This window comes from Lepidochelys olivacea, assembly GCF_965140295.1.
Source record: "Lepidochelys olivacea isolate rLepOli2 genome assembly, chromosome: 8".
Taxonomy (NCBI): Eukaryota; Metazoa; Chordata; order Testudines; family Cheloniidae; genus Lepidochelys; species Lepidochelys olivacea.
In genome coordinates this window covers 84,257,488-84,283,562 of record NC_140418.1, presented here as the reverse complement: position 1 = coordinate 84,283,562, position 26,075 = coordinate 84,257,488, and the positions used below count along the sequence as shown (strand labels likewise).

The following is a 26,075-nucleotide window of genomic DNA, read 5'->3' as shown; positions in this document are numbered from 1 at the left end:
CTGGTGCAGCGACTGTGTGGTGCCCTCTCAGGCCTTGTTATATCCCCAGTCTCTGGAGCTCCACTGCCTTTGAGCATAACATCAGTGCAGAATATTAACCCTTCTGAAAATCCATGTAATGCAGACAAACAATGGCAGCTGCCAGTTTAGACACAGCATAAACTTTCTGAATCTACGAGACTGAGTTGGTGTATCTATATAATACCATTTACCACTATGCTAACCACTTGGCTTTTAAATAGTCTTCAGTCTTTCCAAGAGGGGGCACAGCATTTAGGCAAACCACATTTCCATATTCCTTTTTGGTCTGCAAGTCAGCATTATCTAATTAGGTCTACTTCCTGTGGCTTCTTCAGTCTCACTTATTAGACATAGTGGAAAATATTTCTAATAATAATCCACCAGAAATCTGCCTCAATATCTAGTGTTGGTCTACATATAACAGAAATCTTTTCATTTTAGTTTTAAAGTATTACTTCATTCAACAAGCTGGCTGCTGGCTGACATACAATCTAACCTAAAGGCTATGGATCAGCAGGTAAATGCAGAAATTCCATTAGTGTTCAGACCTGGGGTTTATGCCTTTCCTTTCAAATGAAATCAAAATCCTACACATGAATAGGTAAAGCACAGAATATAGATCCTTTCTTAAAACCATCTGGTTACCTATTGCGTGAGTCCGAAAAGAAAGTAGTTTCTGCATCTTGTAGATATGGTGTATCTTGTGCTCAATGTCTCTGACAAGGATAGTAAATAGCAGACATTAAAGAGATCCATTTTGAGGAAAAATTAAAACTGTGACTAATGTTATATAAGAAAAAGTGAAATCCTGCTCGGGTGCAAAGACAGAGAAATTCAGATATGTTTAGTATTAATAAAAACCACTCCAAGCTTGTATAATTCTGAATTCCTTACGTAAACCTGAATTTAAAGTCATAGGCTAACTTGCGGTGCTTAATCTCTGCCAGGGCTTGCAAGGCTAAGCCCTGGCAACTCCAGGCTTGGCAGTTCATAGCCTGGGCATGTCTGAGCTTGTCACAGCTGTTATGAATGTAAAAATATTGCGTGAGCCCCGGCACCTCTTTCATTACAAATTAAACACTGCTAACTTGTCAAGGCTTTAGAGGTTCTGGCACGAACATCCTCATTTATTGCCAGGGTGAGGAATTATATAGGCATAGTGAGATACTGCATATTGCAAAATGTTCAGAATGTTTAGGAAAACAATTTCCTTTCTAAACAGAAAGATAAAACAGTAATAAAGGGAAATTTCATTCCCTTATTACAGAAGTATAGATGTTTGATCAGTAATCATACTGCCTACCCAGCTTTATATATAAAGACAAAAGATTTATGAATGAACATGATACCTGAAACTGTAAAGTTACTGTTTGCTACAAAGAAATGTATTAATGTGAAGTACTTCTAAACACTTACATCCATATTTTGACATAGCATATGTAGCAAATCTCAAAACTGATAGTGAATGGACCTACTTCGCAATTGGTTTGAACAGAAAGTAAAAACAAAACATGGGTGAATATATACATTCTTGTATGTATTAGACATGGGCCTAATCCAAAACCCCACATACAAGCAACCCCAAATTTGTGGCATGTTCAAATCTGCATCCAAATTTTGTGGCTCAATCCCTTTTCTAGTATATGTATATATTACTCTAGAATTCTCCCACATTGTGTTTTGATCCAAAGTGTGGGGCTATTGTGGGGTTGTCTTTTCGGTATAGCAAAGGATTCTCACTGAGCAAGGGGAGGAAAATTAATTGTGATTAGATATTATGTTCCCACTAATAGATATGGTTTTGTCTGTCGCCTTAAGACTCATTTCTGTCAATTCAGCTGGGGAAAGTGTTTCACTTCTTTTTCATTTATTCAGTGTAATTTTTTCCTCGTAGACCAGCTCAATTTTTGTCATTGCAGTGAGACATTATACAGGAGTGAAAGTTATTCATTTGGTGAGCCTTCTATTTTCATGCAAGTATAAAGCATCTCTTTCATTTGACTTTTGAATTTCCTATTTTTCTTTGACTGTGGGTTTGACAGCCTCTGGGTTCATTTCGTACTAATGTTATGTGGTAACATTTATGCTTATCTGGGAGCTTGCTGCCCCTCCTTTGATTCCTATCTAATGCTGTTGTGTCCTGATAGGTGGTGGGTTTCTGGTTTTCCCAATAGAAATGTATCACAGTTGCCATAGGGAATACAATAGACGCAGCTGTCCACATAGTGTGATAGGATTTTGCCACTTTGCCTTATTTGTTCAGAACAGTAGATGTTACACCAGTTGACTCTGAGCAGACAAGTTAATAAATTGAAGCCATAAAATGCCTCACTAAAGTCATAGCAATACTGTGATTGGCTAAGACCCTAAGACAAAATCAAAATGACCATGGTCTTTCCTATGTTCTCACAGCACTCAGCAGCTGGAAGACTGGCTTAACTGGCCCCATCAATATTCCCCTGGAGTAAGAGGATCTTTGGGTGGTATACAGCAAGCCTGGTGGCTCTGTGATGGCCCTTCTCCTGCCCCTGGAAGAAGGGCTGTAGCCAAAGAAAAGAGAGTGTGGCTAGACTGGATTCTCCCTGTCCCCAGCTGCCAGAAAAGCTACCCTAAATTGTGCTTGGTGACTGACCTAGTGCTGAGAAAGGCCAGGATCAGGAATGCATAAAGGTGATTTAGACCGGTGTTTCTCAATCGGGGTACAGAGAGGTCTTCAAGGGGTTCATCAGTTCATCTAGATATTTGCTGAATTTTACAACAGGCTACATAAACACTAGCGAAGTCAGTACAAACTAAAATTTCATACAGACAATGACTTGTTTATACTGCTTTATATACTTTACACTGAAATGTAAGTACAATATTTATATTCCAATTGATTTATTTTATAATTACATGTTAAAAATGAGAAAGTAAGCAATTTTTCAGTGTGCTGTGATACTTTTGTATTTTTATGTCTGATTTTGTAAGCAAGTAGTTGTTAAGTGAGATGAAACTTGGGCTACACAAGACAATCAGACTCCTGAAAGGGGCACAGTAGTCTGGAAAGGTTGAGAGCCACTAATTTAGACCACATTTGACCACACCCCACTGAGTTGCAGGTTGCAGATCCAGTAAATCCCAGCATCAGCATGGCCAGATGTCTTGGTTTATGTAGCACCTTTTTATCAAATTGCTTTACAAACTACACGGGTGCATGAATCCTTTCACATGCTATGGAGATGTGGCCACTTCAGGGGTGGAATGTGGAAGCTGTTTGGCAGCACAATAACAAGGTGCAGCAGCATAGGGGAAGTGAAGAATACTGTACTTAGTTGAGCACCTCCAACATCATTTGGGGACATTGATTCAGTGCCAAAATACAGAGGAGAATTCTCCTACTGAACCATTTCCTAAAGCATCCTGGATTTTCCTTAAAGGTCTCTTATCCAAGTATTGACCAGAACTGACACTTCTTAGCTTGCAAGAGCTGATGAGATAATAATTCAAGATGGCACGACTGCAGGTGTGTGATAAGGAGTTACAGTGTTAAGAAGAAACAGGCACTACCTTGTACAGAAAATTAAAAACACTCAACAGACATTAGTCAGTATATAAACATACTCCTTTTCGATACAGACACATTACAATGTATATTTAACTCTCTACAGAGTATACGTAAGTATAGATGCAATAGATCATGGTATGTGGAGGTATGAAGGATTTATTGGCTCGCATTTAGGTTGACCTGCATTGTTCATAGCCTTGCTATTTGTGAGTAGTGTCATCATCCCAACGCATGCTAATAAAATCTTCATACCATATCACCAGGGGTGAAAATAATATTAAATTCTTGCTGGAAGGGACAGGGCCTTGGGCGAAAGGGGTGGGGCTGGCAGTCAGCCTCCCCCAGCCAAACCATCCGCACTTGGCCTTGCCCGCATCACCCAGGCTCCGGCAGCGATTTCAAAGGGCCCGTGGCTCCGGTGGCTAGGAGCCCTGGACCCTTTTAAGTCGCCAGCCCTGGGGAAGTGCCCCTTTTGCTCCCCCCTGTTGGTAGGCCCTGCCGGTAGGGTCCCCGCCAATGGGGGGGAAAAAGGGGCAGCGACATTAAAGCGTTGCCGCGGCAGCACTTTAACATCAGCTGTGTACGGGCTGGTACCGGCTTCTTACTGGTTCGCCATACCAGCTGGTACCGGCCCACTTTCACTCCTGCATATCACCCCATTATGTCTTCTCTGATAGGATCTCTGCATGAGCATATATATATATATATATATATATATATATGTTATGTATAGAATAATCCTATTTACTAATACTTACCGTACCATGTATCTGAGATCATGTGACAGGCACTCCTGGGCTCGCAACAACCCACTCCTATGTTCCCAGTCAGGTGCTAAATGGACAAAAAGGGTTTTCTTGGCTGTCTCCCCCTTCAGGCAGGGCAGCACCTGCTGTAGTCTGACTAAGCAACAATAGGCAACAATAGGCAAGTCAAACCACAGGCCTGGGTTAAGCTTCTCTTCCCTCAGGGAGGCTCTGGCAGGCAGGAGTCTCTGGTCAGGGCCTAGCTAGCCAGCCTTCTCTCACGAAGTGAAGGATGGAGCTGGAGTCAGCCCCAACCGAGCTGAGCTCTCCCCCTTTTAACCCTTTCCTCCAAGCCTGACACCTACTACAGGGGTAGAGGGTTGGCGGTAATAGAGCCCATAGCAGCTTGTTAACCCTTTCGTGGCCAGTGTGGGATTTGTATAGCCCCTCACACAACTCCATTACTTCCTAGTCTAAGTATAGGAAATAATATCCTGCCATTATTTCTTTTCTCCTAACCCTTTGTCTGTCTCATCGATTTAGATTGGAAGCTCTTTGTGAATGTACAGTGCACAGTCCAAAGGGGCCCCAAACTTGGGGCCTCTCAGGCTATATCTATGCTGCAGCTAGAAATGAGCCTCCCAACCCAGGTGGACAGACTTTTGAGCCCATCCCACCGCTCTGGATTTGAGAGCCTGAACTTCACTCATTGGAAAAGGCAGCATGCTTAATTAAATACTATACAAGGAGAGAAAAACACAATGCCCTTCCATCCCCATCCAACAATACAGAGCGGAGTAATTAAATTGATACAGAACCCACAAAGCTAAAAAGTAAACACAGAGCTATGACCTCAGCTGGTGTAAATCAGTGTAGCTCCATCAGCTGAGGATCTGATCCAAAGGCTTCAGTCTCCCTTCCCCTAACTTGATCGACCAAGATCGGAGTACAGTTTCATTCTGGCCTTTCTCCCATATTCAATGTAGAAAATTACAAAATACATTTTTAATAGTCTCCATTGCCAAGCCGCAGACACATGCTGCGTCCCTTTTGGAATTTGTCTCCTATTCACTTTTTCTGTTTTTGTTTTGTTTTTAATTAAAATGGTTTGTGGGGAATTATTTATTAAAAATACACGTTACTTTCAGCCAAGGGTAGATAAATGCTGTTCAGTATCTTGTCTTGACAAGGTAAGAGCTAATCGGGGAATTTCTCTTGTGTTCACCAACAGTAGATTTCTCTAAAGCACGCAGCTAGGAGTACTAAGTATTGTAATACTGAAAGAAAAGGGTGGGAAAACCTATCAAATGAATTCACTCTGGGGATGCTGGATTAACTGGAGCTCTGTTTGTTTTACATCCTCCTTGGAGAAAGAATGTGCAGCATAAAAACGTCAGGTGTGTGGTTTCAGTGTATTTTAAGAGAAGTATTTTATTTGTGTCAATACACTATTCTTTTTCAACTTTGCACATTTTTGAGCTTAGGTTCTTTTTTAGTTATGAAAAGGGAGAGCCTCAACCCTGTTCCAGCCCCTTTCTGCCATATAAAAGGACCCCAGCAAAGTAAAGAAACCCACAAATCCCCTGGGGCAGAAACTGCAAATGACAGCCATAAGGCGCCTTCCAAGGACGCTTGCACAAGCCCTGGTGAAGGGGGCATGTCAGGGGCAGGGCTGGGGGCAAGAGAAGCATGGTAGGGGGTGATTGTAAGTACAGGGTACAGGACAGAGCAGTGCAAGAGATTGCAGGCAGGGCTGCAGCCCATAGGTCAGACTAAGGAGGCTGCCATAATTTAGGGTATGTCTACACTGCAATCAGAGATGTGTCTGCAGCACAAATAGACATACCTGAGCAGTTTAGGATTACCACCTTCAAGAGTCAGAAAAACTAGCCACTGGCCACTCCCACCACTCCCCACCAACTGAAAGAATCCCAGCATTGACTATAGCTAATTATTACTAATATGTTTTAGAGATCCGTTTTACACAAAAATAAGAAAGAAACTGTGTATTTTTATATTATTTTGTCACTTTTCTTACCTTGTCCTAAGATAAATGTTTGCAAACTTTGCACATCATACCACCCCTTAAGTCTTTTTGAATGTGTATTTGATTTTGCTGGTGCCAGCAAATTCTTATTTTTAGTGGCGATGTCACAGAATTCCAGCAATGAGTACTTGAGGTTACATCTAATGCAAAGGCTGAGGCATCTAATGCAAGAGGCCCAGCCAGGGAATTATGGGTGCTAAGGGGGCGGTGTCAGGAGCTCTGTAAAGGGCTGTGTGTGATCAATGCCTGAGGAGAGCTGATGGGTGCTGGGTGTGTGGGGTTTGAGGATAGCGTGTGCCTATGAGACGCAGGTGGATTGTGCAGAAGGCAGGGGGTGCTGGGTGTCTGGGAAATGCAGGGAATAAGTGTTGGGTGCCTGCAGGAGGTGGGGAGGCAGGGGCATCTGCAACTCTCACACCTTCCCCAAGCACACCAGGAGAGGATACCAGCCAGCCACCTCTGCCTCTTACCTGCTGACCCCAATGGAAGACTGTTTGCAGGCAGGAGACTTCTCTGCGCTGCTGCTTCCTGACAATCCCGTGCCTCCAAATATGGTGCCCCTGTCTGGTGCATCAAGCACTGGTGCCTCCCCAAGCAAGGTTGCCCAGTGCCTGTCAGCCAACCTGAACTCAAGAAGACCCCTCCCCAAGTCCTCTACCTCTTCCACTTCTGGTTACTGAGCCTCCATCACTCCTTCCAGAGCAGGGAGCTTAACTGCGCTTTACTAGCCAGTGGGGAAAAAACAGCGTTCAGCACATATTTGCCAGCAACGAGCAAGGCAGTACAAAAACTGGTCAGGCTGGCTAAAAACGAGCCACCCTGGCAACTATACATTCAGGCAGCTTAGATCTAGCTAACTCAAATAATAGCAGTGAATGCCATCACAGCAGTGGTGGTACAACCTTGCATGGGACCCTGGGGATGTACTCAAGTGGCTAGTCTGTGCTACTGCAACTGAACACCTATCTTTATTCTAGCTAGCTAGATCAAAGCGAGTCAGGTATGTCTATATGTGCTGCAGTGACACCTTATTGTCGTGTAGACATACCCTTAGACAGGCCACGAATGTCTGTTCAACCACTAGGTGAACATTATGTATAAAATATGGTATTGAGACGAACCTCAGCCATACCTGCCAGAGTTTTAAAGGATCTTATGATGAATACATCTCATGCATATAAACCTCTGTAGCTAGTCCATATCTGGTACAGGACCATGATGTGGTGTCAGGAGTAAACTACAAAAAGAAACAGAAGAAACAAAGCACAAAGGATTGCTGGATCTCAACACGCCACTCTTCAATGCCTCAGAGAACTTCAGCTTTGCCGAAACCTTTGGAATGGACAGAGGGGAAACAATATTTTGCAAGCAGTATTTTTCAAGATTGTTGCCAAGCTCCACAAGGAAACTGTTGATATACAGGTATCTTCTTTAATTTATGCTATGGGCAAGCAGGCAGAGCTCCTTTGATTTTACTGAAGACCATCACAGAGATTATCATGAAAGGGTTCTGGTTATGCTCGTTGCATACTTTGTACCTCAGAGAAGTGTGATTTATTAAAAAGCATGTTTTCACCAGCGAATTCTAGAGCCAGGAGAAAATGTTGAATGTTTTATAAGAGCTCTGCATACATTGGCTGAAATTGATTTGGGGAATGCAAAATATGAAAATATTAGAGACAAGCTGGTTATTGGGTTAACAGATAAAAACCTTTCACAGCAGCTAAAACTGAAGAGGGATTTGACCCTAGCCACAGCTACACAGAGAGCAAAGCAATCTGAGCTGATGAGATAGCAAAACCTATAACAACTTGACAAGCTTGAAAAACCTGAAACAAGTGGAGAAATGATGAACAGACACTTGAGTGTTAAAAGTCATTATCATAAAACCCCTGATGCAAGGAGAGAGAACTTCCAGGGGGCTAAGAGGGACAAATTCCAGCCTACATCATCCACAAGGTGTGGAAAAAGTCATATCCTAAGAGATGATGCATGTGCAGTCAGAGGCAGATAGTGTAATACATGCATGGAATATGGACATTTTGCGGCTGTATGCCATACCAAAAAAGTCAAGGAGTTGACTCATATTACAGAAAATCAAGAGCCATTGTTTCTGGGATCTATCACTTGTGGTGAAATAGATCCTGCCTGGAGAGTGAAACTGAATATTCATGACAAGACTATTATTGACTTTAAAATTGACTCAGAAGCTGATGTCACAGTCATCTCAAAAGGAATTTACAATCACATTCAACCACTTCCAGAGCTCAAGTCACCTGCCACATCTCTGATTAGCCCTGGAGGTATGTGACCAAAGGATTAAAGACCAACAACCCTCTCAGCTGCAGTTTGGCAGCCATGATGGGGGTAGTGAGAAGGGAGGAAGTACTCAATGGAGGATTTGATGATACTGGACTTTATAAAGGAGATTTAATATGAATCAACTTAAGAGACAACACTAACCATATAGTGTACAAATATCCCAATCAGAGGGACCTTGGAAGAGACTAGCTGCAGATTTATGCAGATTCACAGGACATCATTACCTGATCGTCCGTTTCCATGTATATAGAAATTGTACTTGAAAATACATAACATATTGCAGTGTTATTCAGAAACTGAAATGTACTTTTGCTCACTTCAGTATTCCAGAACAACACTGCTGCAGAATTTAAATCATTCTGAATGAAATGTGATTTTGATCATATTATTAACAGTCCACATTATCCACAAGCAAATGGAGAGGCTGAGAGGGCTGTTCAGATAGCCAAGAAAATCCTACAGCAGAAAGATTCATTCCTTGCTCTTCTGAGTTATAGATCAACACCAATAGCAGCATCTGGGTATAGTTTAGCACAACTCCTTATGGGAAGACAACTCAGAACTACTGTTCCAGCTTTGGAAAATAACCTATTTCCAAAGAGGCCGGACTTGAAGCAATTAGTCAAATCAGGTAAAAGGGCTAAAAGAGCTTGTGAACAGATGTCACTCAGAGAACTGCCAGGTAAAGAAATTGTGGTAAAGAAAAAGAAATCAGCAACCAGAATGATCTGAATATGAATGTGATCATGACCAACAGTAAACATTTCAACAGAAACCATCGACATCTACAACTTGTTCCTCAGAAAGAACAATCAACAGAGCAAACTCGGCAGATGCAGAACAAGAAGAAGACTCAAGGATTCCAAACTGGCCATAGCCAGTTGTTACAACTAAAGGACAGCCTGATAACCAAGTTGTCATGCATTCAGGTTGTATAATTAGAAAACCAGTGTGATTCAGAGATGCTTAACAGACTGATATGTATTGAACCTCAAGACAGCATGATAGTGTAAGTATTGTAAAGGTTAGGAATGTAGAACTCAAAGGGGGAGATGGAATGGAAAGCTAAATTGTATTATACTGTTCAGTCGCTATCTGGCACTGTGGACAAAACACCATATTTAAACAAACCTCAGCCATACCTGGCAGAGCATTAAAGGGTCTCATGATGAACACATCTGGTATGCATAAGCAAGCTCTGCAGCCAGTCCACATCTGGCACAGAAGAACATGACAAACACTGTCTAAGTTATGCCAGGGACCTCTTCAACATCCTGAGTAGCCCAGGATTTGGAGGGTGCAAAGGTGAATTAAAGTCACCTTATCACCACCACCCCCGAGGGCTGCACATCTTAGAGATGCAGCACAGAATTTCAAACTAAATCTTCAGTGATAACAGTTGTTGAGGGTACAACAACTGTAATTTTCTTACAACAGTGTAAAAGGAGGGGATGTCAGACATTCGAGAAAAGGGAATGGTACAGAGTTGAGACAATAGAGGTTATTCTTATTATATCAATATTAATCCGTGGGGGTTTTCCAATCATTTTACACCACTTTAGCCAGTCACAAGATTTCTAAACAAGTTCTTTGTTAATTTCACTAAATCAGGATCCTTTCTTTACCGCTGTTACCAGAATTTTTTCTCTTTTTGGGCGTGGGGGGAGGTGATGAGAGGGAGGGCAAAATCTGTTCCTGAAATAACTTCTATTAGTTTTTCCCTGCATCAGGTCAGAAGCTTTTCAGTTTGAAACAATCCTAGAAGATGTGAAGGTGATTCCCTAGAACATGCCATTCCCTCCAGCATTATGTTGTGAACTTTAGGCCACGTTCAGTGCAGCTGCTTTGAGCCAGACAGTCAGTGCTGCAGCTGCAAAGCCAGGTTAATCCATGTGCAAGGGGATCCTTTGCTGGCGCAGAGCCTCTTACATTACTCTCCCTCCCCACTGCTGGCAAAGCAGGGAAAAGTGGACATAGCCAAAACAGAGGGCATGGCCTTTTGTGACCACCTCACACCCCCAAATTGGTGGCTTCCAACCCTGGGGGCCACTTGCAGCTGCAATATATTTGAGTCATTTAAATCACTTATTTTAGAGTAAACTGGGTCACAGCTTCCTGATGCTTCAAATTACGCCCTGTAAAATGGGGGAAACAATACTTACCAACTTAACGGGGGAAGCTTTGTGAAGCACTTTGAAATAATGAGTGAGCCTCACATGCAGAATTTATAAGTGATCTGCACTCAGAGTGTACGATAATGTGTGGTACAAGCACATAGACAGATGTGAGATCCTTGAATGAAAGTTGCTATACATGCAACAGCATAAATTAGTATTTATAATTAGTGGTGTCCGTAAACTGATAGGATTTGTTCATGATATATTCTTTCTTAGAGCACATTAATACGTGGCATCTATTAAATGGTGCAATTTGCCCCTAGTGTGGAAGGCTTTGCTACACAGCTGCAGGTGCTACCAGAGAAACAGGGTTGTGTGTCCTTTGTTCTCCTGGAGTGGGTCATTGACCCAGCCAACACAGAGTGGGCCTAACACATGGGGCTGCAGCCAACTCTCAGGCTTGAGCAGTATCCTGGGAGAGATGGAGCAAATTTCACACCACCTTTCACAAATTTCACAACACTTCCTCAGTTCTCATCCCCTAATGCCCCTACTTTACTTGCACTACATTGATGACATCTTCATCATCTAGACCCATGGAAAAGAAGACCTTGAGGAATTCCACCATGATTTCAACAATTTCTATTCCACCATCAATCTCAGCCTGGACCAGTCCACAGAAGAGATCCACTTCCTGGACACTACAGTGCTAATAAGTGAAGGTCACATAAACACCACCCTATACCGGAAACCTACTGACCATTGTACTTACCTACATGCCTTCAGCTTTCATCCAAACTACATCACCTGATTCATTGTCTACAGCCAAGCTCTAAGATACAACCAAATTGCTCCAATCCCTCAGACAGAGACAAACACCTACAAGATCTCTATCAAGTGTTCTTAAAACTACAGTACCCACCTACTGAAGTGAAGAAACAGACTGACAGAGCCAGAAGAGTACCCAGAAGTCACCTACTACAGGACAGGCCCAACAAAGAAAGTAACAGAACGCCACTAGCCGTCACTTTCAGCCCCCAACTAAAACCTCTCCAGCTCATCATCCAGGATCTACAACCTATCCTGAAGGATGATCGCTCACTCTCACAGATCTTGGGAAACAGGCCAGTCCTCACTTACAGACAGCCCCCCAACCTGAAGCAAATACTCATCAGCAACCACACAACAAAACCACTAACCGAGGAACCTATCTTTGCAACAAAGCCCGTTGCCAACTTTGTCCACTATCTATTCAAGGGAGACCATCATAGGACCTAATCACATCAGCCACACCATCAAGGGCTCGTTCACCTGTACATCTACCAATGTGATATATGCTGTCATGTGCCAGCAATGCCCCTCATTGGCCAAACCGGGCAGTCTCTACGCAAAAGAATAAATGGACACAAATCAGACATCAAGAATTATAACATTAAAAAACCAGGCAGAGAACACAACCTCCCTGGACACTCCATTACAGATCTAAAAGTCGCAATATTACAACAAAAAAAACTTCAAAAACAGATTCCAGTGAGAAACTGCTGAATTGGAATTAATTTGCAAACTGGACACTGTTAAATTAGGCTTGAATAAAGACTGGGAGTGGATGAGTCATTACACAAACTAAAAACTATTTCCCCATGCTAATTTTTCCCCTACTGTTACTCACACCTTCTTGTCAACTGTTTGAAATGGGCCATCCTGATTATCACTACAAAAGTTTTTTTTCTTCTGCTGATAACAGCCCATCTTAACTGATTAGTCTCATTAGAGTTGGAATTGCAACACCCATTTTTTCATGTTCTCTGTACATATATATATATACATATATATATCTTCCTACTGAATTTTCCACTGCATGCATCCGATGAAGTGGGTTTTAGCCCACAAAACGTATGCCCAAATAAATTTGTTCGTCTCTGATAAGGTGCCACAAGTACTCCTTGTTCTTTTTGCTGGTACAGGCTAACACGGCTAACACTCTGAAACCTGACACCACCTTTTGTTCACTTCAACTACTTAGAGCCCAATTATTCATGTTTTGGGCTGGATCCTAAACTGGTGTAAATCAGCAGAGTTCCACCAGCTGAAAATAGGGTCCTTTATTTGCGTGAAGTGACTCTCACACAGGGGCTTTATGATCAGAAAAAAATTACACGAAAAATGGTGCCACCTTATCCCTCAAATCTATTCCCTGTGTGCATTTAGGGGCCCTTCTGCCTCAACTGTTCTGAGACAGTAGCAATTGTCACGGGTGTAGTATAGCAACCTAGAAAGAATAGGAAAAAAATGTTCCCAATCTACAATTTTTTTACCGCTCTTAGCACTGCAGAGTCAAGACAGCTGTGGGAGATTTTTTATTGATTAGTGCATCCACAGAAATGTTAAGCAAGTTCCAAATGCCAAATCTTTACTAATGTATATACACTAAAGAACTGCAGATGTCAATTTCATCTACTGTATAATACACCTCCATTGGGTCAGGGTTATTGGTAATCATAAGCAGCATGACTTTTAGATCCCAGGTGAAATTTGCAAGATGGGAGCTTGGAAAAAATATCATTGTATGTATGAACTGCGTAAACATTGTTCTCAGGGTCCTCTGGGACCAGGATTTGCACCTGGGACACAGAACTGATAGCAAGGGATTCAAAAGAACATGTGTATTTCTGGGGAGGGTAAAATTACAATGAATAATGGAAAAATGGGATTGGAGTCAAGATAAACCATGTGGAACTTTTCTTTTTCTTTTTCTTGCCCAAAATCTAATATTCTTTTGTATCTTGGAATATAATCTTCCATACTGAGCATATCTGAGATACTGTTCATATCTGAACAGGCAGTGTAAACTGCAAAGACCGTGCGGCTGTAAGAAGCTACAGAAGTCAAGTTGGAAACTCCCTATCTCTATAGGGGTTACCCTCTGACATGAAAAGATTAAGTACCATGAATTTTCCTGTACAAAAGTCAACCTTAAAACTATATTGTCTGTGGCAGTGTTTATGATTGTAATTATCCCTTTAGTTTGGTTCTCCTGCTTGTGCTTTGCAGTGAGCCAGGCCTGCATGATCACTCTTGGTAAGCAAGATTGCTCTTTTTCTCCTCTGAGCCCAGCAGCACAGTCTTCAAAGCAGCCCACTGTGCTTGGATGAAATAACTTCTTTCTCTTGTCACTTGAGTTCACAGCTGAGCAGGAATGCATCAAAGCCAGATCAAGGAACCAGAAATGAGGAAACCACAAAACCATGGATAGCAGAAGTTGGTTCTTTTAAGATGCCTTTTTTCCCTCACTCGCTCTCCTCCAGGTTCCCATGTGTAACAGCACATGAAGAAAAGATTGTACAAATGTAAGCCCTGGAATTATATATACAAAGACATGCTATCGATTCCAGTAAATGCAGTAACTTGCTCATAGTTATTTTAAATTTTTATTTTTAAATTTGTTGCCAAAAATTACAGATATTAGGTCAGATCTTTGTGTTTATTGTAAAGAAACTGCAGACAGTCACAAATTAATGCAACATCAACATTCTTTGCTCCTTTCTTTTGGTCAGCCAAGGAGCATCCTCGCTGTCTCCTCTAGGCTGGTCACACACACATTATTCAGAGCCCCTTAGAGTTGTTGCTTCTTGTCTTCAATGAGATGGTCTTTAGGACGGCACCCAACACAAATGAGGCCCAATCCTGATTCTGGCCTATAGGTGCTACTGTCATACAAATGGTAAATAATAAAAATATTATAACAGAACAGTGACTCATAATAAGAATGGATGCCCAGATGCTCTGCAGGTAGACTGGGTGGTATATGCAAAAATGTGTAGATTTGTGCAATGTCACTGTTGTTTTGAATGTGGCTTTATGGTTCAGTGTTTGGCAAATCTGTTTAATGAAAACTCAGTGGTTTTGGGGGATCCATCATTTGAGCACAAAATATGCCTTACTATTCCCCTCTTGGATACATCTATTCAGGCATACTCACAGCCTGAATCCAGAATTTGGTCCACATTGCTCGTAACACATTCCACTTGCTTAATCTTTTCATGAAACCATACACAATGGATAATAAAACATCTGTCAATACACAAATGTTTCACTTTACAGAATGACCTGCAGCACCATGTGGGGTTTTGAATGTGGGAAACAGTCTGCTTGCTGCTTGAGGGGCAAGGGCTGGTTATTATTAGATGTCCTATATTGTTACAGAGCATACAGTGGGCCTGCACATGCATGCACACACAAATGACTGAATAATTATGGTAAACAACTACCTAACAGATATCCCAGTACAAAAGAAAAATATAAACCTTTTTTATAAAGCAAAATCAATTCTCTGTGTTTGTGCCTTGTTCACAGCCCTTCTTATGCCACTTCTTTCTCTGCAGAAAGCATGCATTAATATAAAAACTATTAGCAACAAACCTTAGAAGTATAATGAATAACAACAGTTGCCTTTGATTTACAGAGAACAAAATCAAACCTGAACTAGTCTTAATGCTCTTTAGCTCTTTGGAGTCTTTCTCCTGAGCCAGACTGCCTTCTCTAATTCCGGCCAAGCCAACAACTTGCTGAGTTCAGACCCAAATGCTCCCCTCCCACGAGACAGGCACACAAAGTGGATTTTTCCACTGTCCAAAAGGGTGGGGTTCTACCTACCACAAGAAGAGAAGGATTTGGCCCATAGCTGCCTGGGGGCAAACCTTGTTGTTTACTCTGGAAGACAAAGGTGATGTGTAGTTGATGTACCTATCACTGGAAGATGCTACCTCAGCAAGGGAGAGCTCTTTAATGCAATAATTCTCTGGTTGTCTGGACAATCTGGTGAGCGCAGAAATAACCACTGGGACATCTGTCTGAGCAACTGAGTTTTGAGAAAGTGGCAAGTATTTTTGGTAGGATACAGAAACGAAACATATGGATATTTAACAATAAACCAAAGCCTGGTTTGTCTGGGACAAAAAAAAATCCATTATCTCAAACCAGGGAACGTTCACATACCCTCTGAGAACAACTGGATGTAATTTATGAAATATGCTTGTCATATGTGGGCAAATCTGGCCTTTGAAAGTCTTTTTGCAGCAGCCAAGACTTCTCCGTGCCTGGGCTGAGCAGCAGGCTCAACAAGGCTCTACAGGCCAGATTTTCCTGGTCCTTATGCAAACGTATTTGGGGAAGACGTAAGGATTCTTCCCTGGTTCCATGTCCCGCTCGGGGGCAAGATAGTGGAGCTCGAGAGTTCTTCTGCTGGGGCAGAAGTCACCACACAGAGGGAGAAGAAGAGAAGAAGCAGGGCCTCCCCACTGTCCAGGAGAGTTGGCCCAACACCTGATGAGAACATGCGGCACCCTCCCTGGGAGAAGATGCAGTATAGACACAGACACTGAGTTCTGAGGTGTTCCAGGGGCACTGTGCCTCTTTAAGACAAAATACCTCTCAGAGCTCACTGAGGGCGTGTGTGCTCCATGCTAGCTGTAACACAGACCCAAGCTTTAAAAGCACAGTTTGGTCTCAGATATTGAACAGCTCACAGAAAACTCTGATCATGTTGGAAGGACCCTAGACGATATGAAACCTCCTGCTTCATGGATCGTAGCTGGGAATTCATTTAAGCCAATAGACTTAAGTACATTTACTTAATTTATCAAGGGATCAATCCTGATCCAGCAGGAGTCAATGGGAAAATGCCTGCTGATTTCAGTGCTGCAGTGTCAGGATGAAATGAGAGAGAGCACCTTCAAAAACAAGTGTATTACATTTTTCATCTGCCCCTCCTGCTCAGGAAGTTCTAGTATTTTAAACTGTCAATGTTGAGTTTGTTCAATTGTTTTAAAAATATATATTTTTAAATGAAGCAAAAAATGGATATCTGGTTAGTTATACTGGCCAAATACTCTCTGTACTAATATGCAGTGCAAGCCTAAATGCTGGAACAATTTGTATAGTGGGGGTGCTGAGAGCTATTGAACGAAACTGTAAACCCTGCATATAATGGAATCCATTTCAAGCCAGGGGGTGCAGCAGCACCCCTACTTCCAGCACCTATGCCCCACCCATTGATTTCTCCAAATCAGGAATTAAAACAAGGGGAGAAAAAATTGCTGTCCTGACTGAGATTGATAGCCTAATTTGTCATGCTCATTATCTCATCCAGGAATCAGAAACTGGCACATCAAAGCCTGTTTAAAAAAAAAGTTAAATATTCACTGCAGAACTGCCCATTGGAAAGGATCGTCCACCCAACCATGGGATTATCCACTTATTTAAAAATTGAAGAGCTAGAAAGTGCCTGTAAAATTATGAAAGTGCCTCTAGAAAGTGCCTCTAAAATTATGAAAACTGCTAAAAGTGCCTGTAAAATTATGAAACAATTGAATTTGTGCGTGAACAAAGAAAAGAGCTTCCTGGGATTTTTCTATTAGAAGCAGAACTTTGATGACGCTCGAACTTTTACCTAATTTGAATGCACTCAGCCTTAATCTTTAAAAAAATGATTTGATGCCGTCTGTTTTCCCCTGATTAGAGAGAAATCCAATTTTTTCTTTGTTTAGCCTATACCAGAACATATTAATAGGTGTCAAAGATTGTTTTTTGTTTTCTAGCCCAGCATGAAACATACTACTCTTTTCTTTACCAAGTTTCATAAGTTTTCCCACCTTTTAAACAGCTTTGTAGCATACTATGAAGCTCGAGGAAAAGACATCTGTCTGATTGTCTTATATTTTAAGATAATCAAATATAAGGTTTTACGTATCACATATTGCAGTAGCAGCAGAGACATGCCATTATTGGACAAAGCCAAATATGGTAAGGTATATTTAACAGCTCATAAAACTGCCGGAAAGTGAAAGTCTAAGGGCTAACTCTTGTCCCTGTCTGCGCAGGCTTAAGCAGATCCTGAACAAGCCACTGTCCCCTCAGTGGGGGATATGTACTGCTTGCAAAGCAACCCCAGCAGTGGAGTCCGTGACTTCATACCCTTAAGAACTGGAGAGTGATTTTTTAAAAAGGCAGCTTTGTAAAGAAAGAGCACCTCCCCAAAGCTGCAGTAGCATGTTATCACAGGTAACAAGCCTCATGGATAGGGGGAAAGCAGTAGATATGATATATCTCAACTTTACTAAGGCTTTTTATACTGTCTCATGTGACCTTCTTATAATCAAACTGGAGAAATATAGCCTAGATCAGGGGTGGGCAAACTTTTTGGCCTGAGGGCCACATCTGGTTGCCAAACTGTATAGAGGGCTGGGTAGGGAAGGCTGTGCCTCCCCAAACAGCCTGCCCTCATCCCCCCCGCAGAACTCCTGACCCATCCAACCCCCCCTGCTTCTTGTCCCCTGACTGCCCCCTCCCAGGACTCCCCCACCCCTAACCGCTCCCCTGGGGCTCCACCCCGTATCCAACGCCCCCTGCTCCCTGTCCCCTGACTACTCTGACCCCTGTCCACACCCCCGCCCCCTGACAGCCTCCCTGGGACTCCCATGCCAATCCAACCCCCACTGTTCCCAGTCCCCTGACCGCCTCCCCAAAAACCTCCACCCCATCCAACCGCTCCCTGTCCCCTGACTGCCCACCGGGACTCCCTGCCCCTTATCCAACCTCCCCCTGCTCCCTGCCCCCTTACCATGCCGATCAGAGCGGCAGGACTGGAAGCACCGGAGTGTTGCCTGTGCAGCGAGCTGAGGCTGCGGGTGAGGGGAGACAATGGGGGAGGGGCCAGGGGCTAGCCTCCCCGGCTGGGAGCTCAAGGACTGGGCAGGATGGTCCTGATGTGTTTGCCGGAGTTGGCCCACCTCTGGCCTAGATGAACCGACTATAAAGTGGGTGTACAACTGGCTGGAAAACCGTACTCACAGAACAGTTCTCAATGGTTCACAATCAAGCTGGAAGGGCATATCAAGTGGAGTCCCTCAGGGTTCTCTCCTGTGTCCAGTTCTATTAAATATTATCATAAATGATTTAGATAATGGCATGAAAGTACACTTATAAAGGTTGTAGACAATACAAAGCTGGGAGGGGTGGCAAGAACTTTGGCAGACAGCATTAAAACTCGAAATGATCTTGACAAACTGGAGAAATGGTTTGAATTAAAAAGGATGAAATTAAATAAGAACAAATACAAAGGAAGGAATCATCAATTGTACAAATACAAAATGGGAAATGACTGACTAGAAAGGAGAACTGCAGAAAAGGATCTGGGATAGTGGATCACAAACTAAATATGAGTATTGTTTAGAGTAGACACTGAGCATGCAGACAGTTGGTTTTCTGAATGAAATCACTTCAAGGGTTTTAATTTTCAGATCTAAAATATTTAAAGTCTGTATGCTGAGAGGTTCTGGGCACCTTCCACTCATTCCATTTTCAGTGGAAGTGGAGACTATTAAGCACATCAGGATTAGGCCTTAAAGTGCTAGATCATTTTGCTCACGGGTATGTAATAGCATGCACAATGTAAGGTGTTTTTGTGTCTGTGTGCGCGCTAAAATATGAACATGTTAAAAGAAAAAAATCTGCAAAGATGGGATTTGGCATGATCCAGTGGGTAGAACACTGGGCTGGTCAGCAAGATAGCTGGTTGTTTTCATACCTTTAACACTTGTGTGACCTGGGCCAAGTCATTTCATCTTTTTGTGCCTCAGTTTTTCCATAAAATGGATATAGTGCTATTTACAAAAACTGGTCAAAATATTTGACAGAACATTTTTTCCACTGAAAAATGGAGTTTCATCAAAAGTGACATTTTCCATGGGAAATATCATTTTCAACTTTTCAAAGATTGATCGGGAAAGTAAAAAAAAGTTTAATTTCAAATTGAAATTTTAATTTTGTTTTAATTTAATTTTAAATTTAAAGTTCTCCCCATCTCCTTTTTTCTTTGTGACACAGAATACAATGAAACAGATGATGTAAAGGGTTTTTTTCTTTTCCCTTTCCATTAACTCTTTAAAGTTTCTTCACTTTAGAAAAGTTACATACAGGCAGAGTTTCTGGTTTTTCTTTTCGGATTCTGTAACTTTTCAAAGCTTCCCAAAGTAGGAGAAGATACATTGGGGAAAAGGGAAAAAGTGGGAATGAGGGGGGCTTGGGAAACCCTGGTTGTTTTTCATTTTATTGGACTCAGTGGCAAAAAGAGGGCCAGGGGAGAAAAATGAAAATGTGATGTTTTCCAAAAAAGTAATTTGCAAAAACTTTTTAAATGAAAAATTGTTCTCTTTTGAACCCTGAGAAACACGAACTTAGACATTTTTAATTTTTTTCCAAAATTGTTTTTGTGTGTGTTGACCACGTCTAATATTTACCCACCTGTGTGAAAAACGTGTTAAGATCTATAGATGAAAAGCACTCTCTAGACCTGATGCTGCTCTATCAATGTCTATGGAAGCTGAGCCATTATTGCATACCACTTGAATCTGTGCTCAGTTTGAGCTAAACATTCAGATTAGTGTTTCTTGTTAAGGTTTTGAGGCAAAGAGTATTTTTTAATAAATGAAAAAAGCCCTTTGAGCAAAAGGAACCAGATGGAAATCAGAGGTTAAGAGGTTAATGTGTATTTTCTCTAGTGTTACTTGAATGCCAACCCAGATTTCTGTTTATATGTTATCTAAGCTTTTTCCCAGATACCTAATTTGCCATTTGATGTGCAAATTCTTAACAAATTATTAGTTCTCTACATTTTGTACGGAACTATCATCAATCTTTTCTAGCTCAGTTATAGAAAAATCCCATAAATATAAAACTGCAGTGTTTTGAAACTTGAGATTTGCAAATAACTTTTAAACTCATTAATTTTTTTAAAAATTGAAGTGAGTGATATTTTAAACAGACACAGACACAGTCACATCTAAGGCCCCAGTTCAGCAAGATACTTAAGTATGTGCCCAGTTTTAAGCATGTTAGTCCTATTGGCTCCATTTGAACTACTTGTGCTTAAAGTTAAGGACATACTTAAATACCTTGCTGAATCGGGGCCTTAGTTAGGAGCGTGAATTAAATCCCAATAACTAACATTTCTCTGAAGCCCTAATCCTAGGAGATTAGGCAAAATAAGATTTTAATTTACAAGATAAATAGACCAAATAACTTTTGCTGACCATTGCCTTGTTTTCACATTTTCTGTATTGCTTTTATTAATATGTCAAAAATATGTTTATAGTATCAATAGGTGTTACATTTCATCCAGAACTCCCTTTATTTTTAATTGTTTTCCTTCATTAGCCACATATCTTCAGAAAGAAGAAAGAAAAGAAATGTTTTGTTTTAAAGAACATACTCTGTATTCTGTCACGTACTCCATCTCCCAGGGAAGGTATCTGGAAACTTACTCTGCTATTTTTATTTATCCTGTCAGTGTAGTATATTGATGAGAGGACTAAAGTCCAGTGGTGTTAAAACAAGACATGAAATATTGATTAATTCTTTTTAAGATTCCTTTTTACTCCTGAGCATAGCAGATTTCAGATGCTAGTGTCAATATAGGACTGTCCAATAAGCCTCTGTTATCGGAAAGGTCCTGATCTTCATAGTGCTCTGATAAATGGTTCTTATGATCTTAAATGGTTAGCCCAAGGTTAGTGTGCTTCTGCTGCTAGAGCAGGAAGCTTGTTAGAAGCGGTGCAGTACTCCAAATTAACTGCTTTTGAATACCCACTTCAGTTCCCCATGATTTGATTGGGAATTGTGGAAAGCTTGCATATTTCTCTATAGTAGGCAATAGGAAAAACTTCTGCCTAGAATAACTGGAGAAACTGGGGGGGGGGGTGGGAGGGGAGAGAAGGAGAAGACAGATAAAGAGATTTAGAGAGAGTGGAAAAAGTGAGCCAACATCCAAAGTGGGTAATAAAGAGCACTAAGAAAATGCACAAACTAGTAAAAGCAATTTACCTGTGGCAGTTGCAGCATGTAGCAGCATTTCAAAGTGTAAAAGGAAATAGGAGTGTAGAAAACCAAAAGGAATAATATGCTTTGAAAAGGCATATAAGTGGCTCATAGCTTACATTTCATTGTTAATAAACTGGCTGAAAGGTCATATTTTAAATTATATGTCTGTATGCCTATTTAACGTCACAGCACTGATAGCACCATTCCTCTGAGAGAAGAGCAAGTAAAATTAAACAGTTTCTGACTATAAGTACATCAGTTACCAAAGTACAACACTATTCAGAGCCAGTCTGGTGAAAGATTGATAGCTTTCACTTGTCACCCTCCCTTATTTGCACATGGATACTTTCTTCAGCACTAACTTATAATATTATGACACTGATTCTCCCTGGTGATCTCTTTGGTGCACAAAGGCAGCTGAATCAGATATCTGGCATTTCTCCTGGTAAAAGAGAATTTTCTATGTGGTGTAAAGCTGAATGGCTCTACACTGCCCCCAACATATAGATATTTTGGGGAGTTCCAGGAGAAGAGGCAGTGTAGCCAAAGCACCTCTTGCCACAGCAAGTTCCTTTGGGAGGGCCTTTGCACCCAAACTTAATTTAGAGCAATCCTTAGGCTGCTTTAGCTTGTGATGGAGAACAGACAGGTCGCTGGCTGTGCCCGGAATCTGGGGGCTACAAAGGTGGCATACAGCCATCTTGCCCCCTCTCCTTCTCCTCACCCCACATCTTCCTGAACTGAGCTCAGTCTTAGGGCTACATTTAGCTAGCTTTGTGACTTGATGTAAACATTTACCACATGGATTTTTATTATTAATATTTAGTTAATCTCACTAGAATGGAAAGGCACATACTTTCTCTAAGAAAAGCTGGACATTAACCAGTTTGTAGGCAGGATAGGATTCACAAAGGTATTTAAATGGGAGTTAGGCACCTACGTATGTTTGTGAATCCCACCTTTAGTGCCTAGCATATTCCTTTTTATTAGAGATATTAAAGCAACATCTCTTGCTTGCTCTATTCACGTGGGAAGTTCTGTTGACTCCCAGTAGTGCTGCTTGTGTGAATAATGTGAACAGGATTTGACCTTTATTAAAGAATATATGTTTTCTCAAATAGGAGCCATTTGGAAACTGTGGGCCAGATCCTTATTTATGTGATTAGTTCTCATTCATGCAAGTTGTCCTATTGCTTTCAATGGAACTAGTTGCATGAGTAAAGGTTCCCAAACCAGACCATATTCCCTTACACCTCCCTCCCTGATACAAGTATGTCATCTCAGTGAATGACACAGAGTTTTATTTTTCAAAGCAGCCTTCAATTCTACCAGGTGATTGTCAACACAACCTTAAAAGTTGCATTTTGTGTGTAAACTTACAATATTCATGTAACATACATGACATTATAGTAATAATTCTTGTGTACATGAAGATGTGTGTATATATAGATGGGTACACACATCCCTTTTAATTTGACTTCTGGCAGTGATTGTTATCTTTCATCTATTATGCTACATTAATTTGGCTTTCAAATGTACAAATAAATGATTCCCCACCTTACGGGACATGAGTTATTTGACTTCAGATATTTATTTAGCATATGGTTTTTCTTCTGTGGGCTGTAGCCTGAGGCCCCAACCTGGAAAGAATGAGAGAACACCTATAACAATTCAAAATAATTGTATATTTTTGACAGATTGTCAAGTTGCTTAATGCCTTTTGGCCCAGGTAACAGTGATATTTCTTTGATGAAGTGTTAGTAATTTCTCATTGCAATTTGTTGTGTTTGATGCTGTATTTTTACAGAGTCCAGTCAGGTTCATATCTCAGCACTGGGTGGTTTACCTTAATTCTGGCTATGGACGCCTGCTATGGAATTCATGTCTATGGGATGATAAATGACACCTACTGCAAGTAAGATCACAGGAAATTATTTTCATGCATCTACAATTCTGATACCTTGTCCAAAAATTCACAATTCATTTTAATATAATAAATCTGAGGAATCCTTTTCCCAGTGTTTTGCATTGATGTGATGCTATGTTGTCAGTGTATTTAGTTCTGATATGGTATTTGTTGATAAAATAAAAAACATTTATAAAACTTGAATGTCAAATGTTATAAGGAACTTTTTTAATCAAAGACTTTCAGCAGTCTTGGAGTTCGCTGGGAAACGGAGAATATTTTTGCTCTTTTGACAAAGTGTGCTTGTTTTCACCGCTCAAAAATGTCTATACAAGAAATATTAATCTATTAGCTCACAGAATACCAAATGCTCTTGGAAATGCGGAACTGATTATCTCAGGATGGTTACCCGAAACTATATTTCATCACTAAATGAGCAACCTGTCTGAACTTTATTTCTAGATATATATTTGGTCGGCTTTGAGTAGCTGGGGGGTTTCTCATTGGAAAACAAAACAAGGAGCTTTATCAGCATAGTGTGACATAAATTCCTACCAACAACTGTTTGTGATCTAGCATTGTCATACATCATATCCTATTATCATAAGTGCAACCACCATCTTAAAAATCCAAATCAGATATTTTTACTCTATAGCATAAAGATAATGGAATATATAGTAGACACGTTGCTTATTCACAAAAGCAGGAAATTTAGTCAAGTGATGTAAAATAATAAAGCAAGCCACATTTTATGTTAGCAGGGCTAGTTCAAGCAAATCTGGAGCCTCTGTAACCATTTGATTGGGCGCCTCAGCTCCCAGGGTAAAGTGTACAACTTCTACCTCTGCCCACACCCTTGCCATTCTCTCTCCTCCATACTGGACAGCTCAGTGCTCATTGCCACCAGGACATGGAGAAAGGAGTTAATGCTCTAAACTTGGCTCTTTAAAGTTAGGCACCTACATAAGAGGATGATTTTCAGAACTCAGCTCCTGGTAAATGACCTAAACAACCTTGTGGAAGGTTGGACTCTTAGCCAGCAAGCCCCCTCTGGACTGGGCATAGCATAGCAGCTCTTTCCTGTCTAGCATCCCCTGCCAAAGGTTGATCTGGTCCTACGGTGGTTCACCGCTTCTTGCAACTCAGCCCTCTGGCCAGATCACTCTAAAGTCTGTCCCCTTCCGGAGTAACAGAAGGTACAACTAGAAGTCCAGAAACAGCCCAACACAAATACTTCTGCCCCCTCTTGGGCTATTACTCAGTCCATCCTTGAAACTGTCTTGCCCTCAGAGCAACCTTGGACTTAGTCATCCTTACATTGGGCTTGTACACCCCTTACTCAGGGCTGGCATCGGAATGCAGGCTCACCCTCTGCTCTGGGTTCTAGCCCTAGGACCCTGTATTAAGCAACTAGGTCTGCTCCTTTAGACATACTGTCTGCTCCTTTAGACATACTGCCGTTTTCCTGGGTCACTTCTTACCTCTGAGCCCCTTGTGCTGCTTCCATGTAGCCTGTGCTTAAAGCAGTCTCTCAGGCCTCTGGCTTCTCCCTAAGTCCTTCCAGCTTCTTTTTTCTTCTACTGGAACACTGACCCCTCAGGACTCCCTCTCAGTACCTTTCCCCCTTTCCAGGGCTCATCACAGCAATTGATGCTGTCTCCAAGCCCTTCTTCTGTCTCCCTGCCTCAGGCCCTTCCCAGAGAGAGGAAATTCCTTATCTCCTCTCTCTTGGGTTTCTCTGTCCTGAGTCCCTCAACAAGACCTCACTTCCTCCTTTTATGAAGAAGACCCAGCTCCTTCCCAGCTGGAGCTAATAACAAATCAAGTCTGACACACCATGCAGATGCAGCAAAGTGGGCTAATTGGCTGTCAGATTCCTGTTAACCTTTGATTCAGCTGTGTAGTAGACACCCCAACACAGGGTCGTCCAGACTGAAAGGAGATGTGTTGTTATTTGGAAAACATTACAAAGGCCATGAGAAAAGGAGAGACATAGCTCAAGTTTTTCATAGATTCCAAGGCCAGAAGGCACCATTGTGATCATCTAGTTGGACTTACTGTATAGCACAGGCCATAGACTTCCTCAAAATAATTCCCGAGAGCAGATAGTTTAGAAAAACTTACAGTCTTGATTTTAAAATGGTCAGTGATGGGGAATCCACCATAACTCTTCGTAAATTGTTCCAATGGTTCATTACTCTCACATTTCCACCTTAGTTCCAGTCTGAATTTGTCTAGCTTCAACTTCCAGCCATTGGATCATGTTATACCTTTCTTTGTTAGATTAGAAAGCCCATTATTAAATATTTGTTCCCCATGTAGATACTTATAGACAGTAATCAAGTCACCCTATTAACCTTCTCTTTGTTAAGCTAAATAGATTGAACTCTTTGAGTCTAGCAATATAAGCCATGTTTTCTAATCCTTTAATCATTCTTGTGGCTCTTCTCTGAACCCTCTTCAATTTATCAACATCCTTCTTCAATTATGGACA

General features: G+C 41.4%; 1 protein-coding gene across 2 annotated transcripts in view; it reads left to right on the top strand.

Annotated features, from left to right (window-relative positions):
* The window catches only part of ST6GALNAC3 (ST6 N-acetylgalactosaminide alpha-2,6-sialyltransferase 3), a 331,756-nt gene that overhangs the window by 293,978 nt on the left and 11,703 nt on the right, over positions 1-26,075 (top strand). For both annotated transcript variants that reach the window (XM_084637351.1, XM_084637352.1), the window contains exon 4: positions 23,483-23,590. In XM_084637351.1, coding sequence (XP_084493477.1) covers positions 23,483-23,590 — 108 coding nt within the window. The remainder of the gene's footprint in view (positions 1-23,482; positions 23,591-26,075) is intronic.